Source organism: Brachyhypopomus gauderio, chromosome 1 (genome assembly GCF_052324685.1).
Source record: "Brachyhypopomus gauderio isolate BG-103 chromosome 1, BGAUD_0.2, whole genome shotgun sequence".
Classification (NCBI taxonomy): domain Eukaryota; kingdom Metazoa; phylum Chordata; class Actinopteri; order Gymnotiformes; family Hypopomidae; genus Brachyhypopomus; species Brachyhypopomus gauderio.
The window spans coordinates 6,223,852-6,239,409 of NC_135211.1; the positions used below are offsets into that span (position 1 = coordinate 6,223,852).

General features: G+C 46.0%; 1 protein-coding gene across 1 annotated transcript in view; it reads right to left on the reverse strand.

Moving 5' to 3' along the window:
• The window catches only part of mgat5 (alpha-1,6-mannosylglycoprotein 6-beta-N-acetylglucosaminyltransferase), a 57,837-nt gene that overhangs the window by 37,606 nt on the left and 4,673 nt on the right, over nt 1-15,558 (reverse strand). The window contains exon 2 of the mRNA XM_077023218.1: nt 8,077-8,510. Within this exon, the coding sequence (XP_076879333.1) occupies nt 8,077-8,239 (163 nt within the window). The 5' untranslated portion in view covers nt 8,240-8,510. The remainder of the gene's footprint in view (nt 1-8,076; nt 8,511-15,558) is intronic.

The following is a 15,558-nucleotide window of genomic DNA, read 5'->3' on the forward strand; positions in this document are numbered from 1 at the left end:
GATAACTCAACACCCATCCAGCGCTTACGGGGTCAGACCATCTGCTTCCTGGATCATTCTACACCGGTTCAGCTTTGGTTCCCCACTCGGTTTCTGTCGAGTTCAAAAACAAACAAAACATCGGCGAAAAGCGAAAAAATCGGCGGTGTACGAGCGGGGCTCCAAACACCCACCAGTACATCGAAACGTTCAGATCTCGCCATATTTCTGCATTAACTTTGTATTCTGGGTGAAAGTTCAAACCTAAGAATGGTAGGCCTATTTTTTTTCAGCAGCTCAGTGATTTCAGGCAACAATGTCGACCTCCCCGTCGAGACAGGTCACGATTCAAACAGGGACGGTTTCCCTGCTAAGGTCAGCCAGATGAACTCCACGTGGGGCGGGGCGCTCGATGATCTGTCAACAATAAAGGAAACCACGACCAAGCTAAAAATAAAAAAACCCTAAAACAACAACACGTGCCCTGTGCTGTTACGGAGGGACCAGAGGAAGCGGAGGGCTTCGTATCCAACATGGAGGATGACGTTACAGCACGGCTGGCGAGTGATTGTGAGCAAGATGACAACCTAATGAAAAGGCGTCGAAGACCCTTAAAGAAAGATGCAGATGGAATGACGTTGGTCTGGATGAAGGTCTGGAAGTGGAAGGAATTACTAAATGTGTGGAAAAAACATCCTGTCTGAAGTACTGGGGACTGAATGCAGAATTTGAAATGGAACGGGAGCACCATGCAGTCACCCCACCGTCGGACATGTGCAACCCGGGCTCGTGCTGACCAGAGTCCTGCGATCCTGCACAAGGGAGAGTGTGGTCACCATGGTCCACAGCCCGGGATACATCCCGGGAGAACAGCGTGAAGGACGCCTTTGCCCGTCCCGCAACGAGCGTTGTTCGGAGATTACCCAAGCGAAAGAATTACGTTTAATTTGTGCTTTTAAAAAACGGTCTCTTCGTTTCATTGTTGTCCTAAACATCCTTTTGTTAACACTAGAACTACCAAACCCCCTGCTTTTGACAGACTCCCAACATATCAAATGACATATTTCTTTTGCTCTCTTGGCAGGTGTGATAAGCCCTTCTTACCTCCAGTGTTATGTAAATGAGGTGTGTGTCAGCTGTGGGTGGTTGCTGTTGACACACCTTTCAGTACACACCTTTGGCTGCCTCATGAGACTGCAAGCTCTCTTGCAAGAAGTTTGCTCATCTCAGTAAATAATATTGAAATAATGTGAAATTGACACAAACATGATTTTGAATTATAGTGGCTTATAAGTGGCATTTTCATCATTCAAAATAGCTCAAATTTCTTTTTGTTTAACCTTATTTGAAATAGTTTTTGTCTTTTGAAAAACTGCCACTAGGTAAAGATATGTTTACATAAATTTATACAAAAAAAAAATCCTCAGCTACTTGAAATAGAATAATATTCTTGAGCAATTTTAACTTATCAAGATGGTACTTTTTGCACTCCTACCCCAAGGGGAGGCCAGGGTTTTTTCTTCTCCATCTGAGTCAATGGATCTACACAGTTCACACTATCACCAACCCCCCTGGTAGGGAGATATGAAAATGCTTGTAGTTTGATTTTGGCAGGTTAATATGGACAGATGGTGTAGCTGCATGCAGCATCATGACGTTTAGTCGGATTAAGTTACGTAGGGCTTTTGATTTCTCACGCGCAAACTAAAGGCATGACAATGGCTCGTTGTGTGATGTCAAACAAAAACGGGGTTGATCTTGCGTATGTTCAAGAAACGCTTGTACACGTGTGGTGCGCACACGTGAAACACATGCACACAATGCTGAAGCTCTTAAACTGAAAACAGGCATGGGTGGTACACGCGTTTCATTCATCATTTGAGTAAACAGAATGAGGCAATGACCCTAATCAACAAAAGACAGAGTTTGTAATGCCTCAAAAATTCAGACAAAGTTGGTGGAATCGTGTCGATGCTCTTGTCAATGGAGCCAAAATGATGATGTGTAACAAAAAACAGATTTTAATCAACAAAGTCAACAGGATTTCGGATGATGGATGAAATCCACAGCTACAACGATCTGTCTCTCCAAGTGGTGGATTCCACTCTTGATTTAGATTTAGTTTAGATCCTCTTCGATCCATAAAAAAAAAAAAAAAGAGCTGCAATGCTAATTTTCATAGAGGACACAGCAGCAGTCGATATATAGAGACAAAGGAACCAGAGAATATACACTCTTCTTCTCACAATGTTGGAATTATACATGGAAACAAGGACCAAGAGGAAGATGGCCAACGATCCCCATGTTATTGCAAGATGAGGCATTGGGTGCCATAGTGGCCAAAGACCTGATCTCTTCTGTAATGGATGAAGAGCCTGCAGGCAGCATCCGTATGGGCAGCACTTAAGACATACATGAGTGGATAACTGCACACGCATCCAAACGGGAAAGAGAAACTATTGGTTAGATAAAAAAATATTTGATTTGTTAACAGAAATCTAAATTGAGTGCATTAGCTACTCATTAGCTACTCCAATTACAGAAGAGGATGTGAGGGCTGCCATCGCGTCTATGAAAATAGGACAACTGGATATTACAACACACACACACACACACACACACACACACACACACACAGTAATTTAGCTGCATTCTATGAAATTTTGATATCACCGATTCCCCAAAAACACAGATATGCAGATATGTAACTGATCTCTCGCATTTTTGTCCAATAATACTCATGAATGCAGACAGTAAAATATTAACTTCCCATTTGAGAAAGCATTGGCTAGCATAAGACACGATGCACAGGCTTCGTCTGAGGTAGTTCCTCCGCCAACACAATGAGAAGATCGTTACATTTAATGTGAACGAACACAACGAGAAGATCGCTACATTTAACGTGAACGAACACAACAAGAAGATCGCTACATTTAACGTGAACAAACACAACGAGAAGATTGCTACATTTAACGTGGATGGACCCGTCAAATGACTGGCCCAATGTGGTGACCTCCCTTGATGCGAGAAGGGCATTTAATAAAGTTGAGTGGAGGTTTCACACCTCGGCTCTTACATACTTTGGGTTCGGTCCAGGCTTTAAATCATGGGTCGAAACCTCCTATAAAACCCATAACGCAGCATTTATGATGAATATTTTCTCAGTTTTTGTGGTACATACAACTGTTTTAGACTCTAAAAAGAAGGGGAAAGAAACAATGCATATGTGGGCCATTTATTAATACGAATTAGTGACCCTCACAACTCTGTACCTCTGCTAATGGAAATTAAACTTATTCCAATTTTTCAGGATATAAAATTAACTGCACCAAACCGGAGGCCATGCCAGTATCTAATACACATACACAGTTTTGATTTAGATAGGCCCCAGTGGGTATTAAATGTCTGGGTCATATTTAACCAGATATCTGGATGAGATAATGTTGCTACATTATGAACCTTTGTTGGACAAGACGTAATCCAATCTGGATAAATGGCACACACTGCAAATGTATCTCTGGGGTAACGTGACGGTTACACTGGTTGCCTCTTTTCAGTTTAATTATGTTTCTATGTCGCTCTCTTTGCATATTCTAGATTCTTTAAGCGCCATGACAAAATTGTTACAATATTTCTTTGGGAAGGTAAAAAGCCCAGAATTACAATGAGATATGTCCCCAAAGACCGAGGTCACCTTGATCTGATGTGCGTGAAAAGCCACTGAAAAAGCACAAGGTTGTTAACTATTGACATAATGCTTTATATTTAACAGATGTTATTTTATTCAGGTATATTCAGCCTGTAGTGACTCCTCAGTGAATTTGGTTTTAATTGGTTGACAGTCTCGACTGTGTAGTTTTGTACATTGAGTTTATCACTCAGTAGTTAGTGCTGGGTAGGTGACGCAAGAATGTCCATTGTGTTTAAGGCTGTGCATTAATGACAATATGTAAGCCACATTGATTCACTTCGGAATGCCACACGGCTAATGATTTGACCTTAAAACCGTGTTCTGTCCATCACACCGGGTTGAACGTGGTAAAAACATGGACCAGTACTTCCAACGTCGCATTTCACACAAATCACCCCCACAGCGGGGGAGTAGAACATCTATTCAAAATTGCTAAGCTAGCTAAATACTCACGGCAAACTGATCGCATGTTAGACTACGTAGATGCACAGGAAGGTTCGTCTTCCCCCTTCATCCCAAAACCAAACAACAAAAACAAAAAACAAAACAAAACAAAACTGGAAACAGGCAACCTAAAGGTGACATTCAATAAAAGGTATGTTTAAGTCCATCCTGATTTTACAGAGAAATATAATTGTGGAGACACTATGAACATTTGGAAATATAATAAAGCCCTGTCTTCAGGGTAAACTCAAGGTTAGAGCAACCCTGTGACTCATTATCTCCATCTGTCAAACGAAGTCATTGAAGCGTCTGTCTTCTATTGAATACCTAATTATCCAACCAGTGATATATGTGCAAATATTAATACTATGACGGAAAGACTTAAATTGTAATATAGATGATTAAGTGTGCTTAAAATGTCAAGTGTAATTAGAAACATCAGAGAGGATAAAGGAAAATTCATCCATTATAAGATTTAGCACAGGTATCACTGGGCATCTTCTAGACTTTATAGGACGGGTTTAGCTGGCGATTTGTACTGTTAATCACATGCTAGGGGAGCGTTTGACAACGTCTCTGCTCTGCTGTGAAACACTTGAGATGATGGGGACAGTGCAACCCTGAGCTTGCCTTCTTATTTGGAAAGAACAGAAATAACCAACATAAATAATAACTTGAATCTCATAGCTCTTGGAATAAATACCGCTGCCAGGATAATGCTGTGCAGAACAGGAAAAGTTCTACAGCTCCTGATATAGGAGAGTGGACTGACCAAAACATTAAAACTGCATCTTATGAGGCTGGTGGGAAGTATTGATTGTGAGGGCAAAGGTCAAAAGACCCGAGAACACTTGCAGCACCGCATACATTTAAAACGAAGTGAACCGTAATCTCACTCCCCTTATTTCAAATATTTTTTTGTCCCCGTTTTCTTTTCCATCCTTTTCTAACCTAAAAGGCTCCTGCTGTAAAAGACTGAATGAACAGAATTACTCAAAGAAACTGCTGCACCCACCCTTAATGGAGTGATGAACCCCCTCACTCTCTTCCTCTACCTATTCCTTTCTCTCTCTCTTGTTCTTTCTCCATCGCTCCATCAGTTCCGACAGCCTCGCATTCCAGGTGAGAGACGAAAGGGTAAAGGCCCAGGTAATTACTTCCCGCACCCGTGGGGAAATTCTGATCCTAGTAACTGATGTAACCAAGTCTGTATCAGATGAAGATGCCTTTGCTACAAATGTTGTCTTTCTTACAGTTGAACTAAACAGGGATAATACAGATTCAAACCGAACAGCTGCAGTATAAAGCTCACATTTGACAGCTCTCAGATGAAGCACACAAGAACCACAGCTTCAAGCAGGCTTGCAAAAGTCTTCCATTGCCAGGGGATACTTTTTTTTTTTCATGCCACAATCATGATTCTCCGTCATCATCATCTTTATCTTCACCATCCCAGACTCATCTGCTATCTTTTCAGCTCCATTTGAGTGCAGGTTCCAGACTCCAGAGGTCGTGCAGGTGTGTATCTGGGTCCGAGCCCAAATGGACCACCCTGCGGATAGCTGACCCCTTTGCTCCCCTTCCCCCAGGCCCGGCTCACACGCTCATCCCTTCTCCAGCATCAATCTGTGCAGCTGCGTTGGACCAAGAACCACCAACCCCAACAGGGTCACCTGAGGATCCAGGCCCGTGGTACCGGCTCACTGCCAGCTACAGAAACTAGTAGTTCAGAAGCAACCAGCACAGGCCATGCATTCAAGTCTAGGAAGAGAAACGGCACCCACGGGTCAAATCGGGTCGCCCCACCCTGGCCAGCCATGCTGTAAAGGAAGATAACGTGAAGGAGCTTATACATTAGCGCACACATAGGGCTTTGAATGGGGGACTCTGAATCTCATGTTCTCAGGAAATACATGACTTCACGCAGGCCCTAAAATCACACCCACTTCCTCTTTCAGCCCGTAAGATCGAACAAAGGAATTTCCCCATTTAAATCAGACCTTATTAACTGCAACGCAGGGCAAATTTGTACTTCTCAAGGACACGGCGAGTGGCTCAATAACCAGTGAGCTGCTTTGCTGCATACTGGCTACACAGACAGCTGTATAAGTAGGCAGCGATTAACAGTCACGGAACTAAATAAGACTAATTGATTATTGAGACGCTCCAGTGAGAGAGCGATTAAAATCACTGAACATTCCCACCTACCTCACATGACCAGTATTCATGAACAACAGGGCTCATCAAAGCCGGTGAAATTGAACACAGGTAACCGTGTGTGAAAGTATGCGGCAAAGCCAGCCTCGAGAGCAGCCGTAAACGCTCGCCACGACTCAAACGGGAGTCGATATGCGGGAACTGAGCAGAGAGGGTTTGAGTTTGCCCTCTGCCAGCACTTCAGGCCCAGGGGCGGTCTCTCTCCTGCTGTATGAGCAGGCCAAAATGTGACTCCACCAGAAGATCTGAGAAGCTCAGGAGGAGAACGCCATAGGTGTTCATAGTCTTGATGCCAAATAAGGGTTAGAGCGAATTTATGTACATATGTGCGTGTGCTTATTTGCTAATCTGCATGATGTGAACCGCGTCATGCTAGACATAGAGTTAAGTTGGACCTAATTCCCATGAGGAACAACACTGTCAATTACAAGGTTGTGATCAGTTTTCTCAAAATCAACAATAATAGTATTAATACATCCTTCCATTCTGATCAAAACCTACGCCATGCAATCAAAAATTAATAAAAAACATATACGAGGTAATTGTTAGAATGCCGGATATAAGGCTGATATTTCTACTGAAAGATTAAAAAGTATCTCCAAATTCAGGCTAAGCAGGTAGAAGGGCTTTTAAATGTCAGATTTCAGATGAAGGAAACATTCTTTTATGTTCGGTGAACGGTGCGCAGATAAAGTCTTTGGCCACAAATGTGCCGAGTAACAGTGGAAACATTTCTCTGCTAGTACAGCTACATAAAGGATGCCCGGAGCTCAGTGCTCCTGTTCTGAAGCCGTGTGAATTTGGAGTGCTAAGCTAAACTCTCACGTAGGCCTGCAACAAACAAGATCATACAAAAAAAAGACCCGTGATTTTACCCCAGGCTTGGTAATTTTGCTGAAGCAATGGATTTCAGGCTCTCAGCCGTGCTCGTGGGAGCTGGGCTAACGCTACCCCCTGACAGCTCCGGAAAGTTCTGCACAAAGGCGCGCTCTAGACTCCTGGCCTTGTGTACGGCAGGCGAATACTTATGTAATGAACGAATTTTTGTTTAGTTATCCTCGTCTGCGACACATTCGTATCTCTCAGAAACGTGCATGTACGTGAAATAGTGCGACCCAGGTGAAGTGAATTCTTATTCCAAACTGTAGAGACGACATGCGAAAACGTCCAAGCAGAACGAATGCTACAACGCTGCAGGGCAAGGCACAGCACTCATGAAGTTAATCTAACGTTTAGCAAGAGTAAACATGACCCAAAATGCAAACTCTAATCCGCCGACCTTGATGCCGTATAGCGAGATTTACCTCGACAAGCAGAAACCATTGTACAAATCATTATGACAAACACTGGCAAAACGTATTTAGAGATGTCTTGCTTGAGTGAACATTAACTATACGATACACGAAGATACAAATGTTTACCTTCCACCTCATCGCCAGTCAACAAACATTCTGCCAATAGGAGGGTTTTATCAAATAAAACAAAAAAAAAGAAACAGTGTTAGCGCTAGGTTAGCTGTGTTAGCGCCAAGTTACTCGGACTCGACACCCTATCAAGTTCAGACGCACTTGCTCCTCTGGTCCTTTGATCTCAGTTTCAGTGTCCAACTACAAAAATCGCTCTACGCTGGATTTCTGCATTTACCAGCACGTTAGACACTGCGAGAGAGACAGCAGATGCCACGATAACAACAACGTTTGGAGGACAAATCAAAAACAACAGTGGGAGCCAAGCTCGGGTCTCACCGTAGGCCGTCATGGTGCCCACGTAGGGCCCGTCCACCACACCCTGGTGCTCCTCAGCCAGGGCCTTGATGTAGCGCTTGCTGAGGTCCAGGATCTGGACACGCAGCTGGGCGCTGCTCTCGTGGGTCGCCCTCTGCTGGATGGTGAAGTGGAGCAGCATCATGCCCCATATGAAGCCGAAGCTCACTAGGAAGAAGCCCAGCTTCTGGACGAGAGCTTCCACACAGCCATGGCCTTGTGGGGGGGGACGGGTGGTGTGGGGGTGGAGAGCTCAGGAGGGGTGGAGCGTCATGGTTGAGACTGTGGTGCTGGTGGAGTTTGGGGTGTGGGTCCTCCCCACCTAATACGGTTCTTCCTGTATATGATCCATCCCTTTGGTTGGGCAGGCACACAACAGGTTCCTATTGTGGAGGGTCAATGATGATGCAAATCCTCTAGAGAGAGAGAGAGAGAGAGAGAGAGAGAGAGAGAGAGAGAGAGAGAGAGAGAGAGGAGAGAGAGAGAGAGAGAGAGAGAGAGAGAGAGAGAGAGAGAGAGAGAGAGAGAGAGAGAGAGAGAGAGAGAGAGAGAGAGAGAGAGAGAGAGAGAGAGAGAGAGAGAGAGAGAGAGAGAGAGAGAGAGAGAGAGAGAGAGAGAGAGAGAGAGAGAGAGAGAGAGAGAGAGAGATTAGAATATTTTTTAAAAACAAAACATAATTAGACACAAACACATTATTACTTTAGTATGCACACCTGTATATGCAGGTTCCATAGTAATCCAACCACCAGTCTCACCCTTCCCAGGTAGGACTCCGAATCAGAGGACCAGTAAACCACAAACACACACACGCACACACAGCTACCCGACTTCCAGCTTCCCCAACACACACCACACACGCACACACAGCTGCTCGACTTCCAGTTTCCCCAGTACACACACACACACACACACACACACACACACACACACACACACACACACACACACACACACCACCAGCTTCCTCTTGCTGCTCCTACTATGCAGCTGCCACACACACGCACACACAGGCAGGTGTGACATTGCCTGTTTGGCAGTGTACTCGTGAGGACAGGCCCGTGTCACTGTCACCTGGCTGATAACCAACACCGTGACCGTCAGTGCACTCGCCTCCAAGCTCAACCACGCGCACCCGCCTTCAAAACACAACAATAAAACCTGCCAGACTGACAACGGCTGGCGGGCAGTTTTACCAAAGCCTTAATAAAACGACCAGCCTTGGAACCACACACACACACACACACACACACACACACACACACACACACACACACACACACACACACACGCTACGCAATCCAGCTGTCTTATAGGTGCATTTAAAAGGTGTCTAGACCAGCCTGTGGCTCATGTGTAGCCAAACCTGTATGTCTCTGCTAGCCGAAGTCCCGTCTCCACAATCCTCAACCACCCCCGCTGACTTAATGGCCATCCGAGCGGGACAGGACGTGAAACAGACGGACAGGAAGTGTCTGGTCTTGGGGGGGGGGGGGGGGGGGGGGGGGGGTGGGTGCAGGCTGCTGAACCAAGCATGGACATTTCATACATCAAATGCATCAGCAAACCGGAAACCGCGACGCTCTCCAGACCGCCAGTGGGCACTTACTCTGGACGATCAATATAATGGAGTAAAAATACATCTGGGAAAAGAAACCGTCGAACTTCAGATGCCTGAAGACCTGAAAAACAAGCAGGCTATCCAATCAGCACAGAGCAGCGGACACGGCCATTCTTCCAGAAGTGTCCAACATCGCTCTTTCAGCAACTAGCCATGCCTACGAGCATGAATATCCCAAACGCCGCTCCATGGGCAACTACTCATGCCTAAACGCCGTATAAAGTTTTACAGATTCTGCTTTTAACAAGCACATGACTGTGTCCTTCTAAAGTGTCCCGAATGCCTACAGAGAAACGCAGATGAGCATATCACAGGGCCAAGCGTCATCCCCGCACGTGACTGGAACGCTGCGAAAGCTTTAAAAAGGCTTTCGAAGGCCCCACGGATCTCTCCGACACTTTATTTATTTAGCCACCAGTGAAGGGCAACTGTTGGCAGAGTGCTGACTGATGACCTCACAAAGAAGAGTGCAGACAGGCCGACAGGCACGCTCACGCACACAGCTACGCGCTCGATCGATGCCAATACCGCCGGCCGAACGATACCGCTCTGCTGACGGATGAAGAGATTTCTCGCACAAACAGAGCTGTTCGGATAGTCGTCGAGCCCCACCGTTAGAGCTGAAGAAATGATTGATGTTCTCAGGAGTCACTGACCATCAGCGGGAGATTAATGGAAGGTGTCGGAGTAGAAATCGGCGCCGTCGGCATGACGGCGATCGAAAAAACGCAAAAAAGACTGGGAGGAAAAAACTCCAAACCACTCCCCCTTCTTTGCATCTCATGGGGCCATGCCCATGCTCCTAGCCACCGTCAGGACCACGCCCCCTTTCCGAGTGTGAATCGGAGCACGACTTGGGACCGTGCCTCTTTCCCTGGACTGACTTGGTGTTTAGGATACAAACAGCAAAACTGCACATTTGCGTGTTGCTGTTATTGTTATGGTGAAAAGAACCCTTGAATCGTCTGGTTCCCAGTTCTCCACGTTCCCACGTCTGCATGGACGGCGAGGTGACTGATGCAGAAAACAACGGACACTTTTGCTTGCAAACATGTAAGGCCCGTTGGCTCAGTGTTCCCACAGCCCCTTCCTCACCGCACACACTTATGCACCAAAGGTACCGAAGGTCTCGGAGGAGTCAGACTGGCACTCCTCTGAAATATGAACGCCTTGCCTAGAGCTCTGGGAACAACTCTGCAAGGGCATGGTGGTTCGCAGCAGAGATATCTTAAGGCCCAAACACCCAACCCTAGCGTGTTCGGGCCCCAACCCTAGCGTGTTAAGATCCTAACTCTACTAGTTTGCTAGTAAAACCCCTTTGCTGCTGTATTTTACTGGAGTGCAGAATTTACTAAATGCTTCAAGCTGTGTGTGGTTTTGTTTTTTTAGAGACAGGCAAACAGCCTGATTTCCAACACAAAACAACCCAAACAAATGGCTTATGCAAATCAGCATTTACACTGTTGCACTCTAAAACAAACGGTGATTTTAGGTTGAATTTCCAAATAATTAAATAAGACAGGCAAACACCCATCTATATATGTACATGTGTGCATGCAACAGACTTTCTTTGACACTACAAAACCAAACCAAAAACTTATGGCAATGACAACATACTGCCATCACCAAGCCCTCCTTCAGACACACAGACACACACACACACACACACACACACACACACACACACACACACACACACACACACACACACAAAAAAGCACAAAGTCTATAAAACCAGTTCAACATGTCTTTATAGTTTATCTTGACCCAAACTTGCTGATTTGTGTAATTACAGACTCCAGCTATTCTAACAGTCAAACACATGAACACTGGGTTGTACCTTTACAACAGAATTCAGGGTCCATCCTGACACACGCACAGGGAGAAAACACACACGACGAGCTGGTCTAAGGCTCTGTGCTATCTATGGTGCTGTGCTTTCACACTGTCCTGGGAGCTGTGTGGTCTATTGTGCCGTTCCACAACACTGTTCTGGGATCAGTTTGCCTACTTGTATTAGGACACACAGCATGGACTGGTCGGAGGACGGGTTTCCCTTTTGAGTCTTGGTCCTCCCAAGGTTTCTTCCTAGGGAGTTTGTCCTTGCCACTGTTGCCCCTGGCTTGCTCATGAGGGATCTGTACCCATGATGCTTAGTGACGCGTGTTGTAAAAAGCGCTAGATAAATAAATACGTTTGACTTTGGCCCAGATACCCTGGTCCTGCAACTACAGTACACCCTCCCTATCTGCTCATCACGCCCACCCGCTCAGTAAATAAACAAAAACCCTCTCACAGATACAGATAGCCATCTACCCCGCCCCCGCCACACGCACCTCTCTCGGAAGCCCCCGTCCCTGGAGGGCGGCCCCTCCCCCCACGCTTCACCCCGCCCCTCAGCCCCTCTCCCATACGCTGTTGTGAGGAACTCATTCTTCCCCATATGGCAAATCTTTGGTGGGCTTCTGTGCCTGGTAGTTTTCATGTTCTTCCTGTACATTCGGCCAGCTTTTATCGTCATGGGCGTAACCCTAGATGACAACGCTAAACCGCACGACTTGTAGCCGGCACGACGAGTGCGTTTGTACGTCACCGATCGTGGCAGCTGGGCCTCCGAAGCCCGACACAGCCCGGCTACGCCGCGGTCCGTGGAGGAAGACGAGGGATCCTGCACTTCATCAGCTCACATCAAAAACGCACCTGAACATTTACAGGAAAGTTTAGTTGTTATCGAATATGGGATAAACAGTTGTGTTAGGGCCAAGAAACTGAGAGCTGTAATTCAGGATATTGCCATCATAATGGCCATGAAGGGGAAAATGGCAATGATGACAAAAAAAGGCTATATGTTCAAACCAAGACTTTTTGGTTTATTTCCCCAGTGAGCAAAGCATAGATCCAGTGCTGCAAAGAGGCTTTTCATAGAGCCCTGAGAAACAAGGGTCTGGAGGGTGGGTGGGTGAGAGAGAGAGAGAAAGAGGGAAATAAGTGTATATAAGAAAAAAGAGAAAAAAAAATAAGACATAGAGAAAAGGATACTGAGGGCAAGAGAGAGAGAAAGAAAGACAGAGGGAGTGAATCAAAGAGAGAAGGCAACAGATATGAAGCTGCCAGTCTTAAAACAGTAGAGGACCACAAAAATACTCTCATGTCAGCGGAAACGTGTTGATCAGAGTCTCAAACTGCGTGAGAAAGCAAGCTCGGGGTACGGTAGCAGACCCTAGCCCTCGTGAGACAGGTCGCACAGGCCCTAGCCCTCGTGAGACAGGTCGCACAACCTCGTACGTGTCCAGCGACTCACGTGCGGGCGGCCCAGACGCCACAAATCGACCAAACACCAGTCGCTGGCCTTAACACACCGGACACCCTCCACACACGTCTGCCCATGCACGTGCACTCACCAGGTTGATACCCCTCACTCCACATTATAATAACATCATATAATACATAACAAAACAAATTAATATCATACAAGACTTAGTAAAGCTAGTCAAACTTTACTGCTCATTCACACGCTCATTTGAACAAAACATCAATTCCATTCAAATAGGCTATACCTAACAAAATGTAAACTTGTGTAAAGTAGATAATGTTGAGATATCCAACATGCAATTTTTAAAGCCTTTACAGCCACACAAAACACCTAAAGTCACTTCATTACATGGACTCAAACAAATCATTCATACAAAGGCCACCCGACTCCAACCTGGAGCCTGTAGAACCAGTTTGACCTCAGACGACATGTTCACAATTCGCTGGAAAGATCTTGGAGAGTTTTTTTTTGACTCAATACACAGGTTGACTAACTCTAGTAGATTATATGTAGGTGCATTTCCAAGAATCTGAGCGGGGAATTTTTTACGGCATGCGGTTCCTTCCAGCATTTATTCGCGGCCACTGTGAGGAAGTTCACCCAAGCGGGGGCGGAACCTGCTGACCACCTCAGCTCACCTAACGCGAAAGGGCGACCTTCAGAGACGGGCAGGGGTGTGGGCGAGCCTCTTCTGGGACACGGGCCATAGAGGGTGCCGTGGAAATGAAGACCGTGGGTGTAGCGAGGAGTGGGGCTTGGCTCAGATGAAGAGCTTTAACAGATTATTGGAGGTGTACAGACAGCAAACAGCTTCCACTCAGATACCAGGGTCCGAAGAGCCCTCGTTAGTTCGAATAAATGGACAGAGCCACCGAGAGAAGCCTCGGACAAAGCCTCCATTTGTAGTTTGCGGCCGGTCCTCTCGGAGGAGGGTGGAGACACCCCCCCACCACCACCACAACCTCATCCATCTTCTCCACCTCTAATCAAAGAGCCCGTCTCACATCCACACGTACTGTACTGTGCAAAACGAGACAGACTCACACTCACGTAGAATTAGTGAAGGGTTAGAGAACAGTTGAGTGTCTCTGAAGGAGGGATGAAGTGGCTGAGACGGTTACTACTTAAAATCTGAATGATCTGTGAAGTTCTGGCACACTACCGTGTTGGGCCCAGTCTCCCAGACTCAGACCCTCTGAGGCCGTGTGTTTGACAATCTCAAGGCTTGTCTAACTTGCTAACAGCGTGTTAATAATGCCAACTGAAGCCTTCGGTGTTGCCTACTCTTGTAAAAACTATACGTGTTGAAGAGGAACCTGCACTTTGTTCTTCCTGTCTCAGCCTCAGAGCTGAACGTCCAATAGGAATGAATCGTGCACTGCTCCATTTCCACACCGGTTCTAACACCTGTTTCGTACACCCTACACCTGTATTTTACAGCATATCCTTTATGTGACATTTGTCTGAGTTCAGTGAACTTACAATTATCCCGTTTTGCTGGCGGGGGAAAGGGGGGCGTAATTTGCCCTCTTCAACAGAATCATGATATTCTGGAACAACCTGCCAATTATCAAGAGCTTTAGAAACCAGCACGAACGGGCAGAGCCAGTCCACCCCGTGTGGTGGGTCAGTGGTGCTGGACACAGCCGTAGCCTCCATGCTGTGAAACATACCTCATCCTTACAAGTGCGTTCAAGCCCCTGGACTAGTGTGTGCGGGGAACACGTGTGTGCAAGCTTAACTTCGGCAGTCAAAAACACGTCGTTTTTGTGGTTATGTAGCCCAGCTTTTGCAAATGCAGGCTAGCCCATCACTGCCATTTACCAAAAACAACATCAGCATTGATCCCCGACTTGTACCACATTCTGCACATTGTCACGTGTCTTGAGACTCGCATATTACACAGTTTAGTCACCCAGCATTTAAACTCCAGTTTAGTCACCCAGCATCTAAACTCCATTTAAAACCAGCTGGACTGGAGGAACTCCATCCTCAGCTGCACTCACGGCTGTCGGCGGGTCGCCGGAATCAGCACCAGCGTCTTCCAAAAAAAAAAAAAAAACAAACACTCTTATATTTCTAAAAAATTAACTTAATCAGAATAAAAATAAAAAACTGAATTTATCTTGTATCTACCTCTGAAGCTCTTCCGATGTACGGAACATACGTACATACTGTACGTAAATAACGTACTATACGCAGTTATCCTATCCTAAAGCTAGCCTTTTGGCAAATACCTTTATCCATAGCTGCGTTTAACTAATCCTGACGCCGCACACACCAAACACCAAGTTCCGTTTACGACGCAGAACCACTTAGGTCCAAACGAGGCTTTATACAGTAAATGGGAGATGTGTAGTAACCACGAAAAATCGTAACTTGGGACATATTTAATATTGTAACATATTTCAGCCTCAAAACAGATAGCATGCGCGCGCGTGTGGTTTATCATTCGCCGGAATTCCGGCGTGGCGCCTGAAAACTATCAGGCCTTTGATACGTGAAAATTGCGCACGTGCGTGTCACGTGATAG